This window comes from Oryza glaberrima, chromosome 4 (assembly GCF_000147395.1).
Source record: "Oryza glaberrima chromosome 4, OglaRS2, whole genome shotgun sequence".
Lineage (NCBI taxonomy): Eukaryota > Viridiplantae > Streptophyta > Magnoliopsida > Poales > Poaceae > Oryza > Oryza glaberrima.
Window position 1 is genome coordinate 515,975 of NC_068329.1, and position 13,773 is coordinate 529,747.

A 13,773-nucleotide genomic window follows, 5' to 3' on the forward strand; every position below is an offset into this window, starting at 1 on the left:
TTCAAAAAACAAACGAATTTAAAATTCGACTCAAATACATATTTGTATTTCTAAAATTGTATTAACTTAAAAACCGACTCATACACGGATAACGTACCAAAGTACCGGCAAAAACATCTTTAATTTTTATATAATAGTTTCATTGGAAGAATTCGCTTGGATATATATTTTTCTAGAAAAAACATGAGCTATAATTAGGAGTCCGATCATCTTAAGTTAGCATGCGAGTTTTTTTTAAAGAGATTTCTTATATGACTCCTCTTGTATTTCTAAAGGTGAATGAATTTAAAACCCAATTCAAATACAGATCTGTATTTCCGAAAACGAATGAACTTAAAAACCGACTTATACACGGATGATGTACCAAAGTACCAGCAAAAACATCTTTAATTTTTATAATAGTAGAGATAGAGATATATAAAAATACCATACTACAGAGATAAATCATTGGATGATCTGGGAACCTAGCACTGTAAGCACAAACATAGAGCATACTGTATATATATGGTTGATAGCTTATTTGGGTTGCTCCCTTTAGGCCCACCGATCAAATAGAAAAAAAAAATTAAACGTCTTAATCGAGTAATTAACTACTAATCAACTGATTATTTGGATAATCAGTTGTTTTTGGTGTTTATACACCAAAACCCGTTTCGAACTACACGAACGTACTGTTTTGTCGGATGAAAAAAAAAAGGCATCGAGACTCAATCGGACGACGTACGAAAAAAAAAAAAGGCATGGAGACTCAATCGGGCGACGCCAAAAACATTTTAAATTTTTATAATAGTAGAGATATATTTCATGCTCTAAATCTTTTTACATCGTAGATCTGCTGAAATTAGATTTACCCACTTTGGGTCCCCACAATCCTTTTGTCCTTGACAAACATTGGGCCCTGCCCTCACGAGGTTACTTCCAGAATTCAGCCCCCCGCCCCCTCCTCCTAACCCCCCACAAACACATGACAATAAAAAATAACATTGGAATTTAGAGGGGTATCATATATATATCCCTTCAAGTAATAAATTAGTATTAAATATTTTAATGTGACCATGCTCCCAGGTTAGACAACATCTCAAGTTCTCTCAAAATCGAAATTACCGTATGACACTGTTTTCACTACACCATTAAAGTTTCATTTAGGAAAAAGAAAAAAAATGTTCTTATGAGCCAAACTGACCAATACACGATGTTCCCAAAATTCTCACTACTCTTTCCTTATCCTCTCCCTCTCCTCTCTCTGACTGGAGCCCAAAGGAGAGCTCTCCTCACCATCCTCTTGTAGTCCTCCTCATGTGGCTCTACGACGAGGATAAGGAGCGACGATGGCTACTCGACGATGAGGAGGAGCGGTATGGCAGATCTGGCAGAGGCTTGGTGCGTTGGTGTTGATGATAAATTCGTCGTTCACACGAAGGTGTGACAGATTTGCTTGACTCTAGTACAGGTCCTATCAGTTGAGTTCAGGGCATGCCAGTAAGTTTAATCTTGAAACTAACAAGATAGTAATGAAAAGGTTAGATTGAGGAGACAATTGACCATAAGGCCGATATAGTATCGTGTGCCCAAATGATGCCCATAGAGTCCCAGATCAACAGCTATAACTGATGAATCCTATCTTACTATAAAGTTATCCCCCACTAACTCTTTAAGCTTAACATGCAAAGATGCCACATCATCATCTACTAACAAGACGCCACATCATCATCCACTAATTAACAAGATGTCACATCATCATCCACTAACAATCATCACATTTAAACATCATGCAAACACGCTATATCTTTATAGTTTTTATAATTTAAGAGCTTAAGATGCCACATCATCATCCACTAATTAACAAGATGTCACATCATCATCCACTAACAATCATCACATTTAAACATCATGCAAACATGTTATATCTTTATAGTTTTTATAATTTAAGAGCTTTTCAAATACAAATATGTTAAATTATCATCCAACATAATTCACATAATGTTTCAATGTATATCTTCATGCAAAGATGCCACATCATCATCCACTAACAATCATCACATTTAAACATCATGCAAACATGCTATATCTTTATAGTTTTTATAATTTAAGAGCTTTTCAAACACAAACATGTTAAATTATCATCCAACATAATTCACATAATGTTTCAATGTATATCTTCATACTAATTTCTCGCAGCAATGCGCGGGGTTTTACCTAGTTTTAGATATAATAAGTTGAAAAGAACATCGCCCGAAACTTAGATGTGATATAATTGTAAATTATCTAATTGTATTACGACCAATATTGATAGATCGTACTAGAGACATTATAAGATTGATAGTAATAAAATAGAATCTGAACAATTATATGTCTTTTGGATATGGGCCGATATGCCAAAATTAATTGATACTTATTATTGCTCTTTATGAAGGAATAAACTAACATCGGCTTTAACAAGTTTAAATATAATTGACAGCAATCTATAATTATTAACCACAATGATAGGATCTAACAGAGACAGTATAAAATTGAAGATAATAAAAAAGAGCAACTAGACGATTATTCTAAATCTTGTAAATTAACCGATTTAGCACATTTAAACCATGATAAATACATAATTCATCGACTAAATCTTCGATGAAACAACGGATAAAATCTATTCACTTGAGCAAATCTAACTAGCAAATTATAACCTAAAAGATCTGACTTAACTGAGACAGTACGAGGTTAATAATAAGTTTTATATATTTATACGAGCTAATTAATTACAGAGTGATTTATATATTGAATCTAACTAAGAAAGCAAAACAATCTAAGAACGAGCCAATATATTGGATAAGCAACGCAAGAAGAAGCTTAACTAGTATATTGGACTTAACCGAGAAAGTACTAATTCCTCCTATACAAGAGAAGTTGACGAAACATACTTTCTAGTCGGAGATCGAAACCGATACAGCCCAAACTCAAAAAGAAGAATTTGTCGAAACTAAAACTAGGGTTGGTGATGCACTGAAAGTCTTTTATTGAACTATTGTTCGATTACAAAGAACAAGCCCGACTCATACACGACTCGATCGGCTATCTTACAGAACAAGGAAACTAACTGAGTCCAATTCCAACACGACCTCATCGGTTTAGCACTCTATCTATGGAAACAGAAACTAAAACAAGAAGAGAATCCATGGTTTGGCACCAAGACAAGAGGATGCAACGCCGGCAACCTGTCGAATTGCACAAACAATTAAAAAAAACAAAGAAAGGGAAAGCCCTACTACAGGATATACCCGACTACCTGGACCCCCTCCCTCATCGCTGGCGACCGATCCGCCGGAATCGATGGGAAAGGTGGTCGGACGGAGGGAGCACGAAGCGCCTTTTCTTTCGCCGAGACTTCTTTTCCTTTACGAGAGAATTCAAGTCACAATAGTATCATTGTAAAGATTATAAGGTTGGTCTGAAAACTGCTGTATATCCTCCTCATTGTCAGTCTTTAATGTTCATATCATAAAAAACTCTTGGTTTTGACTGTTCCACAGCGTGCCAATCTTTTTCTGCGGTATCTTGAACATAATAAACTTGTGTAGCTTGTGATGCTAAAACAAATGGTTCATCACTCAAATTACTTCCATTGTTACACAAGTAATTGAAGTTCACAAGTTTAATGCCAAATTTATCTTCCTTAATGCCACTGCCTTTCAAAACATATATTGAACCATTCACATCTGGGTAATAATATGCTTCCTTTATACTATAATTTAACTGAGTTATATATATAAATCTACCATAATATGCAACTTTTCCTATAACAGGGTTTTGATCTTTTGAGCTGCTGAAACTACAAGTGTCAGCAATTATCTATACCATAATATGCACCACTGCCATCAGGTCTGGAAAAATAGATTTATTTGCTTCTTGATTGAATTCGATCTTTATGCACCACTGCCACCACAGAGGTTTTGTTTGGCAGATGGATAGGGAAATTATATCCCACCCTCCACAAGGTAACATTGCATCTTAGCCATCCATTCTTCACATCTCATTTAATCACATTCATCCATTTTCTTTTCTTAATCTCATCTCTCATAACCTATTTGCCAAACGCATCCATACATATTACATACTACATATATAATTTTCTTAAAAAGATGTTAGATATACATCAGAATATCTTTGAATTTATCTGGACCCGCCCTGCCGCTAGGAATATGCATTTCATGAACAACCTCGAGACAATTGTGGAGCGCGTGATATTTTCTTTAATTCTTTTTCTTTGGAACTTAATAAAAAGGTAGAAGAAGTCAAGTACTGTTGGGGATAAGAGAATAAGAATCTCTCAAGCGATGTTGTTGAAGAAGACGCCAAGTTACCAAGATGGTCCTTCAGTACTTACGGTTCACAAATTAATCAATACATGTAGGATCTTATTATAGCACATACATTGATTTCATCATACAATTAATCATACAGTTTAGCCAACCATGCTACAGTAAAGGGTGAATTAGGGCAGTGTGGTAACATCATATAATAATTACAACGTGATTTGCATTTGGATTAAAGTGTGATAGTAGTGTGATGTTAAGCTCAACGTACTGTATAAGTGGGTACGTGGACACAAATGCTACATTTCTCGAGGGCGAGAGAATCTCAGGTTACTGTGAACATTATCCTACGATAATACATCATTGCTAAACAAATATGCATATTTGCCCCGTATTACTAGGACGCACACTATCTTATATAATTCGACAGTGCTATATATTATGATCCTGGTTTCGTGGCAAATTAAAACTTTTTTAAGGCAACTACGTCGTCTCTCTCCAATAGTGCTCTATGAGAATTATTTGTCAGAGGATTTAACCAGCCGGATTAAGCATGAGGATCCGTCTGGTACGACTTTAACTCTAGCTCGATCTCTTCTGTAGCTAAAGTTCAACCAAACAATTATTTGCTGTAAGTGCTCTTACAAACTTAAGCTAGAGATGTGAAGCGGAGTTTAGACAGCTCAACTTTATTCCAGATCCAATTCTTAAAGTTAAATTTAGGAGTTGAAGTACTACTAAACGATTGTGAGTCGGACAGATTGTTTGGTCCTATGTCACATTTGCCACGCTAAGCGAGTCAGTTTCTCGAACTGTTAAAAGCAGATTTTGTAATGAGACATGCATAATGAGTTTTTTCTGCAATTACTTCCTCCGTCTCAAAATATAAGCATTTTTAACATAGTGACAAGTCAAACATTTTAAACTTTGACCATTAATAACAAAAAAAATAAAAAAGATCAATCATGTAAAATTGATGTTACCAGATTTACCATTAAACAAACTATTATAATATGCAACTCTTTTTATTTAAAACATCTTACTTTTATAGGTATTATTGATCAAAGTAGTATCTTGTAGACCGTGTCAAGGTAAAAAAAATGCTAATATTTTAGGACGGAGGGAGTAGCAATTTAGCATCGAGGTGAAGTTAAATATGAATCCATTTCGAATTGCATTTCCACATGGGTTGTACGTGTCACAAAAAAACAAATCAAAACGAGAGGCCCATGAATTCAATAGAGCCAAGAGGTGCCAAAATAACTATGATAATAAATGTGTTGTGCTGACTGCTGACAGATCTAAACACATGCCCTGTTTAGATCACACATAACACAAATTTTACACCCTATCACATCGAACATGTTTGAACACCTGTATAAAGTATTAAATATAGGCTAAAAAAATAATTAATTACATAGATTGCGACTAATTTGCGAGACAAATCTTTTAAGTCTAATTGCTCCATGATTTGACAATGTGGTGCTATAGTAAATATTTGCTAATGACGGATAAATTAGGCTTAATAAATTCATCTCGTGGTTTACTAACGGATTTTGTAATTAGTTTTTTTAGTGACCGAACACCCTATGCGACACACTATATGATACCGGATGTGACACGACAAAATTTTACACCTATGATCTGAACACCCCCACACTCACTAACATCAATGCAGATCCTATACACATGGAGTAGTACATGATCTTCTCAGTAATTTAACTATTGAGCAGTCAGTCTCCTCCAAAGCATGCATCACATGTCATTTTTTAATACTCTCCTAGCTAGAGTAACACATTTTGATTTCAGATAGGCCTCTATATAAATGGAAGAAGGTGCAGTCTACATCCCATATGCTACCACACAAGCAATGAATTAAATCCAGTCATCCAAGTTCCCTACCCTCCTACCGGTATGGTATTTCACATTCTATGATTAGTACCTGGAGTGTCTTCTCTTCTGCATCTGCCAACGACATCTTTGCTATTAATTAGCTTTCTTGCTACATGCTTAATTAGGTTGATACTAACATTTACAGGCAGTAACATTTGGTTGATGACGGCATTTAAATGTCCATAACTTGCTAAATGGAATAGCAAAGCTGTACATAGGGCGAAGATCTATTATATTTCAAATTAACAGATGTCCATTGTTTCAGTTTTATTTTACATTTGTGATTTTTTCCATGTTCTCTTACTATATGATTTCTTTTACTAGTGATCTCAACGTGCAATTTTGACAAATTATTTTTCTTGATTTTGTCTTAGTAAAATTTACAGTAAGTATTATGTATATTTTTATGATTAATTAGCTAGGTGCCTTGCGCACATCTTTTTATAATAAAGTAATGTGTTGTGGAAAATGAATAAGATTAATTGATATGTATCTTTTTAGGTTGTTTTAGATAGCAAGTTTCAAGGAAATAAATAGGACCGTCTGATGACTGATTTTTTCCATATCTATCGGTCAAAGATTCAACGACAAAATCAATATCCAATGTTTGCAATTTTTTTCTCTGGGTGAATAAGAAAACTTGCATCAGAATCATTTCAGAGAAAAATAAAAGAGTTGCACAAATAAGAAAACATTAGGCAGGTACAATTAACAAATGTGACAAAAAGTACACGTAGGTGATACATCAGATAATGCGTTATTTGTGACGGACCATCGCCTTTAAACCTGTCACATGCGTCTCACCTCTTACGGGTTACAACCATCCCTGAGTTTGCATAGATCCTCACCTCTGACGGGCCCAAACCCTCACCTTTGACAGGTTTGACCCTGGTCAGAGATTAATGGTCACAGATAACTCCACACTCACCACACATCAAAGGTGAGGGTTTGGGTCCGTCGTCAGAGGTGACCTGATGGCGTAGTGTAAACTTATAAAATAAAAAAACAGATTAAATTAAAAGATGCACAAATTTTCACCGAAGTTGCTAAAAAAGTTGCACACCACATACTATATACACTCACTGTGCAAGTTTAGGCAGTCAGTTAGCTTTACACATCGCTTCTACACTTGAACAATACAAAAACTACAAGTATAGATATCCTCAATCCAACCTTTCTAAAATAGATTATGGCACACAACTTTGGTATACTTTTTTTCTTCTATTGGCAAGCGTCAACATCAAAGTATTATTTTTGCATTTTAATTTAACGATTTCTTGCTTTTCTCTCTCAGTAAAAAAAAATTAATCCAAAGGATAAGTCTGGACATAGATATCTAGAAACTGAATTTTTTATAAGACACAGTGAGTAAGTTGTTAGGAGTATATTGATTTAGTAAATGATAATTAATGATAAAGAACTACTGTTGAGCAGTGCAATAAAGCAATAATAATACGTAGTATGATTTTGCAATTCTAATAAAAGGAATATTGTCTCTAGTGACAGAAGAAAGGAACAGCAATGGCGAAGAAGAACTACGGTCAAGTGTACAACATCCTCGGGTGGGGCGACCCCTACTTCACCGTGAACTCCCATGGCCACCTCGCCGTCAAGCCCCATGGCCGCGACACCATGTCCGGCCAGGACATCGACGTCCACTCCGTCATCCACAGAGCTCTCGCCACCACCATCACCACCAACGACGGCGACAAGAAGCCCCAGTTCCCGATGATCCTCCGCTTCCCCGACGTGCTCAAGAACCGCCTCGACTCCCTCCACGCCGCCTTCCATGGCGCCGTCGACAGCACCGGCTACGCGTCCAGGTACCAGGGCGTGTTCCCCATCAAGGTGAACCAGAACAAGGCCGTCGTCCAGGACCTCGTCACCTTCGGCCATGGCTACAGCTACGGCCTCGAGGCTGGCTCCAAGCCGGAGCTGCTCATCGCCATGAGCTGCCTCGCCAAGGCCAAGCCCGGAGCTTACCTGGTCTGCAATGGCTACAAGGACGCCGACTACGTCGCGCTCGCGCTCTCCGCGCGCGCCATGGGCCTCAACGCCATCATCGTGCTGGAGATGGAGGAGGAGCTCGACATCGTCGTCGAGCAGAGCGCCAGGCTCGGCGTCGAGCCGGTCATCGGCGTCCGCGCCAAGCTTCTCACCAAGATTCCGGGACACTTCGGCTCCACGGCCGGCAAGCACGGCAAGTTCGGGATGCTCGCCGACAAGATCTACGAGCTGGCCGGCAAGCTGAAGAAGATGGGGAAGCTGCACTGGCTGAAGCTGCTGCACTACCATGTCGGCTCCATGATCCCGACCACCGACATCGTGTACAACGCGGCGGCCGAGGCCGCAGGAATCTACTGCGCGCTGGTGAAGGAGCACGGCGCGACGGGGATGACCACGCTGGACTGCGGCGGCGGGCTCGGCGTCGACTACGACGGGACGCGGTCGGGCAGCTCCGACATGTCGGTGGCGTACGGGCTCGAGCAGTACGCGTCCAGCATCGTGCAGGCGGTGCGGCTCACGTGCGACGACAATGGCGTCCCCCACCCGGTGCTCTGCACCGAGAGCGGCCGCGCCATGGCGTCGCACCACTCCATGATCATCCTCGAGGCGCTCTCGGCGATCCCGGAGCCGCAGGACGAGGAGGACACCCATCACCGGCTGCTCAGCAAGATCCAGGACCTCTCCTCCAAGCAGCCAAGAACTGCTCATACCGTCAATGGCGGCGGCGGCGTGGACGTCATGCACTCGCACGCCGTGGAGCTGAAGAAGCACGGGATCGAGATGTACAAGCTGGCGAAGAAGCTGTCCAAGAGGGTGACCGGCGACGCCAACGGCATCTACAACTACCACATGAACCTCTCCGTCTTCTCCCTCGTCCCCGACTTCTGGGGCATCGGCCAGCTCTTCCCGATGATGCCGGTGAGCCGGCTGAACGAGAAGCCGACCATCAACGGCACGCTGGTCGACATCACCTGCGACAGCGACGGCAAGGTCGAGAAGTTCATCCGCGACGCCGTGACGCTGCCGCTGCACCCACTCGACGACGCGGCGGCGGAGCACGGCGGCTACTACGTGGCGGCGCTGCTGTCGGGGGCGTACCAGGAGGCCCTGGCGTGCAAGCACAACCTGTTCAGTGGCCCCACGCTCGTGCGCGTCGAGAGCGCCGGCGGCGGCGGCGCGTTCAAGATCGTCTCCGTTGAGCTCGGCCCGACGGCGGAGGAGGTCATCGGCACCATGAGGTACGACGTGAAGAACGACATTAGCGATGTGATCGAGAAGGTTGCGACGGAGAATGGCGTGTGGACGATGGTTGAGCCGCTGATGAAGAAAGGGCTGACCACCATGCCCTACCTCAACGATTACAAGCCCCCCAAAACCACCTTTTAAGCTTGTTTAGAAGTAGTCTTTATCGACATATAAATAAGAGTGCCTCGACCATGATCCATGCCTCCATGGACGAGCACACGGAGCACAGTCTGTATGACTGTATATTTGCCTGCTTCATACTAGTAGTTTGGTGTTGTATTCTCGAATAAATAACAGGGAATTGCTAAATCACAATCGACAGAAAATTGCTAAGTCCGGCCTTAAGCTCTACTATAATGTTTCTGAATGTGGAGGAATTCAAAGGATAGTCAGGGCTGTCACCACCTACCGCCTACCTCACTTTCCGTGGAGCATATAACAAACAAAGGTAATCGCTAACCTAGGCACTACGCCTAAGTTATTGATTACTACTCTAATATTGTGCGAAAACTTTCTTATTTATCTAGAGTCCAGTATTAAAGCACTTAATTATAAAACTAAACGACGAATCCGCACCGACTTATATCGTCGATTGGTGCCCTCCCATATCTGATAGTATAAATAATTCTAGTACACTTTCAAGATGTCTTGATGTGAAATAGTAGATACGCGGGACTCAAAATCTCGTGCTAAAAGGTGTGGAGGTTCGAGTCCTGTCCAAAGCATAATACAGAGAATACGCATTCAACGAGTATTCCACGTAGAAGTATTCCAGAAATCTATACGTGACGCTCTTCTCTATCTTCTAAGGTCCTTAACCACTTCCCTAAGAAAAAGGAGACAGTAGAAGCTAAAATAGACTAAATAGCCTGAATAATTCTAAAAATCCCTCAAAGGAGATAATATAATTAAAAACCCAAAGTAGACGATATCCTATTATAAGGGTGGTCTTACAAATTCAAAAGAGGTTGCTCATACAGGATAGATGTATCTCAAACTTTATTGCTCTCATTTTTTTATACGTCATGGAAAAGTGAGTACAAATTTCCCTTTTTATTTGTGAATCCTGTTTGTATCATTTGAGCGCACACTCGTAGCGATCAAGGAAATCGTTCAAAGCAGAGCACCGTAAAGGTAGTCATCAGATATATATGCACCTACTCTGTTTCCTCTGTTTCTTATTCTGTATCATGGCATTGTCTGCTCTGTTTCACGATTTGCTCTGCTTTGGCTCCATTTTTTTTTGTTCTGACTCTGCTCCTCCTTTCTCATGACCGTGGATTTCTACACCCTCCATTCCAAAATAAGTGTAGTTTTAACACTATTCATGTTTAACGTTTGACCGTTCGTCTTATTTGAAAAAAGATTATGATTAGTATTTTATTGTTATTAGATGATAAAACATGAATAGTACTTTATGTGTGATTAATTTTTTTAATATTTTTTATAAAATTTTCAAATAAGACGGATAGTCAAAACGCTAAACACGGATATTTATGATTGCACTTATTTTAGGACGGAGGTAGTATTGGATTTTGGGAAATACAACGTGGCAACTGGCAAGACGTGTCTATAGAAAAGCAGAAAATTAATTTTCCAAATCTATATAAAAATAATGGAATCGCTATATTTGTGGCGACAATTTTCTTTCCTCGTTATAGTCAGATTTCTAATAGTTCGATTCGCTTTGAGATTTGTGCTGATCGAGACCCACGGACGCATCTCATCATGTCCGTATCTAGTCCCTTAGTCATGTTGACAGGCCCATTAAAATGGGAGGCCCAAAATTTCCAAACAATAGCATTTCTCAACTTAAAATGTCATACGTGAAGCTGAAATTACATATGTAATTTGGGATTTACATGGTAAATACACTAAACTTACATATATAATTTAGGGACTAACAATGTAAATATATGCTGACTATTTTTTCATGAAAAATATGACGGCATAAATATGAGAAAATCCCCTATGTACCCATGAAAGTTCACTTAATCCCTTCTATACCCCTGAATTTTGCTCAATCACTTACATACCCTTGAATTTTAGTTTGGATCCCTTCCATGCCCTTTCCGCTAGTTGACCGTTAGTTGACCGTTAAATTCTTTTGAAAAAGTCCATTTTGCACTTTGCCATGAAGAAACATAATAAATTAATGAAGTACATTGTTGGAATGTAAAAATTTATTGGATGAGACTATTATATTTATGAGTCTGTGATGCTCCATATTATTTGTGACAAATTTACTTTTACATATGATTTAATACTTATTTATTAGTTATTAAAAGTTCTTGTTATGTAGCATATGTGTTTTCATAGTAATACAACAGATTTGTTTATTACTATCAGAACACATATGCTAAAAAATAAATAAGTATCAATTTTTTAGTCATATATAAAAGCATATTTATCGCAAATAATATGGTGCATAACTATCTCATAAACATAATAGTCTCATATAACAAATTTCTATGCTCCAACAATATACTCTATTAATTTATATGCTTCTTTATACCAAAGGGCAAAATGGACTTTTTCATAAGAATTTAACGGTCAACTAACGGTCAACTAGCGGAAAGGGCATGGAAGGGATCCAAACTAAAATTCAGGGGTATGTAAGAGATTGAGCAAAATTTAGAGGTACAGAAGGGATTAGGTGAACTTTCAGGGGTACACAGGGGATTTTCTCCATAAATATAGGTAGTCCCAAAAATAAACGAAGCAACAAAAATAAACCATTAGAATGCGTTTGGTTCAAGGGTTGGGATGAGTTAGGTTAGGTTGAATCTATTTTTCATGGTGTTGGTTTGAAGACAGGTATGATGGGATGATCCCTGCCAAGAAATATTTCCCCAATTTTAGGGAGAATTTACTATTTGCCACTCTCTCAAAATGCCAGTGATCAAATGCCACTATTCTAAATTTTCATTCCCAAATGCAACTGGACCCACATGTCAGCCTCACTCAGCACCGGGTCCCGCATCATTTTTGTTTGAATGGAAAGTGAGGCTGACACGTGGGCGCGGGTGGCATTTGGAATGGAAATTTAGAATAGTGGCATTTGAGTACTGGTATTTTGAGAGAGTGGCAAATAGTAAATTCTCCCCCCATTTTGAGGTTGGAATCGTCCCTGCAAAACCAGCAAACCAATCCAACCCACTTTTTTCTCTCGCTGACATGTGGGCCACCCTTAAAAAGTAGGATCATCTCAGTCTTCATACCGTATAGGTAGATGGGACCATCTTATCCTAAAAACAGGGATGAGTCTAACCCATCACACCTCGTCCCAAAACCAACACATGTTTAGAAGATTAGTGAATGACCAAGTACAGTCGAGAAACATTACAGGATTATGCCTTCCGAATCTTCATCCAACTTATTATGACAGGGTGTAGAACCATTAGACCATTGCTATGACTAATTAGAGATTAGAGTTTGTTCACTCCGTTGCCACTTTCAAACAAGTTAACAAGCCCTTAGACTTTGTGCGTTAGTGCTATAGTAAAAAATAAAAAAAGGTTTCACTTCCAGTGAAAGGTTAAATCCATTATATATTTTGTCGGTCAAGGGTTTGGCATTTTTTAGCCTCCCATTCAAAAGCTTTTACTTTTTAGTTCACCCACAGACTCATGAAACTGGTAAAATAAATACAATGGCATGTAGAAAACCACTATGGTTTTTCGTGATTTGTAGTATATGGTTTTTCCTTATCACACAGATAGCGCTTCTGCTGTTGCTGTCGGCCAGAATCAATGCTAAACCATGACACATGACAATCAGTTCTGGGTTCAATGATTGATCAGTTGTCTAGTTGTGCTTTCGCTGTCACAGCTTTTGATATAATAAAACCAGGGTTCAATATTGCGAAAATAAAAATGGTTTTGCTATTTCATTTACCACAGATTTTTCGACTATTATCTTTTGATTTTTCTTATCCATAGAATGTTGCATCAAAGATTCGTGTTTTTTAATCCAACTTACAATTACAGAGCACTTTTACTTTGTTATGGAGTACTTACATTCACTTACAATGCATCGAAATTAGATTTTACAATTGTTTTTTTTCTATAGATTTATGACTTATGATATATTTTTTTTATCATTTCATTTAAAACAGGATGTATCCATTGGTTAAAATTTTGCAAGATTTGAAGTTCCAACTATGTTGAAAAATCAATAGACGCTCCCAAACAAAAAAAATCAGAAATTTCAATCCAAAATATAGTGTCTTGAAAACAGCCTTAAAGTAAATTGATAAATTTGTACTCCTAGATATTATTCACAAACCTATCTGGTGCATGTTCCAATTAAGAATCATCCATACATT

The 13,773-nt window shown here is 38.9% G+C and overlaps 1 protein-coding gene across 2 annotated transcripts; it reads left to right on the forward strand.

The window, feature by feature from the left end:
* The first annotated feature begins 6,151 nt into the window (after positions 1–6,151).
* Positions 6,152–9,805, forward strand: LOC127769845 (arginine decarboxylase 2). 2 transcript variants are annotated; one of them, XM_052295503.1, is made up of 2 exons: positions 6,152–6,213; positions 7,695–9,804. In XM_052295503.1, the coding sequence occupies exon 2, from the start codon at positions 7,716–7,718 to the stop codon at positions 9,585–9,587; it is 1,872 nt and encodes a 623-aa protein (XP_052151463.1). In that variant the 5' UTR covers positions 6,152–6,213; positions 7,695–7,715; the 3' UTR covers positions 9,588–9,804. The 2 variants fall into 2 exon arrangements, with proteins under 2 accessions (XP_052151463.1, XP_052151464.1); XM_052295504.1 differs by having other exon boundaries at positions 6,155–6,213; positions 7,701–9,805.
* The last annotated feature ends 3,968 nt before the right edge of the window (positions 9,806–13,773 follow it).

What these genes read in the sequence shown, in the direction of transcription:
- LOC127769845 (XM_052295503.1), top strand. Translation starts at nt 7,716, where the DNA reads ATGGCGAAGAAGAACTACGGTCAAGTGTACAACATCCTCGGGTGGGGC.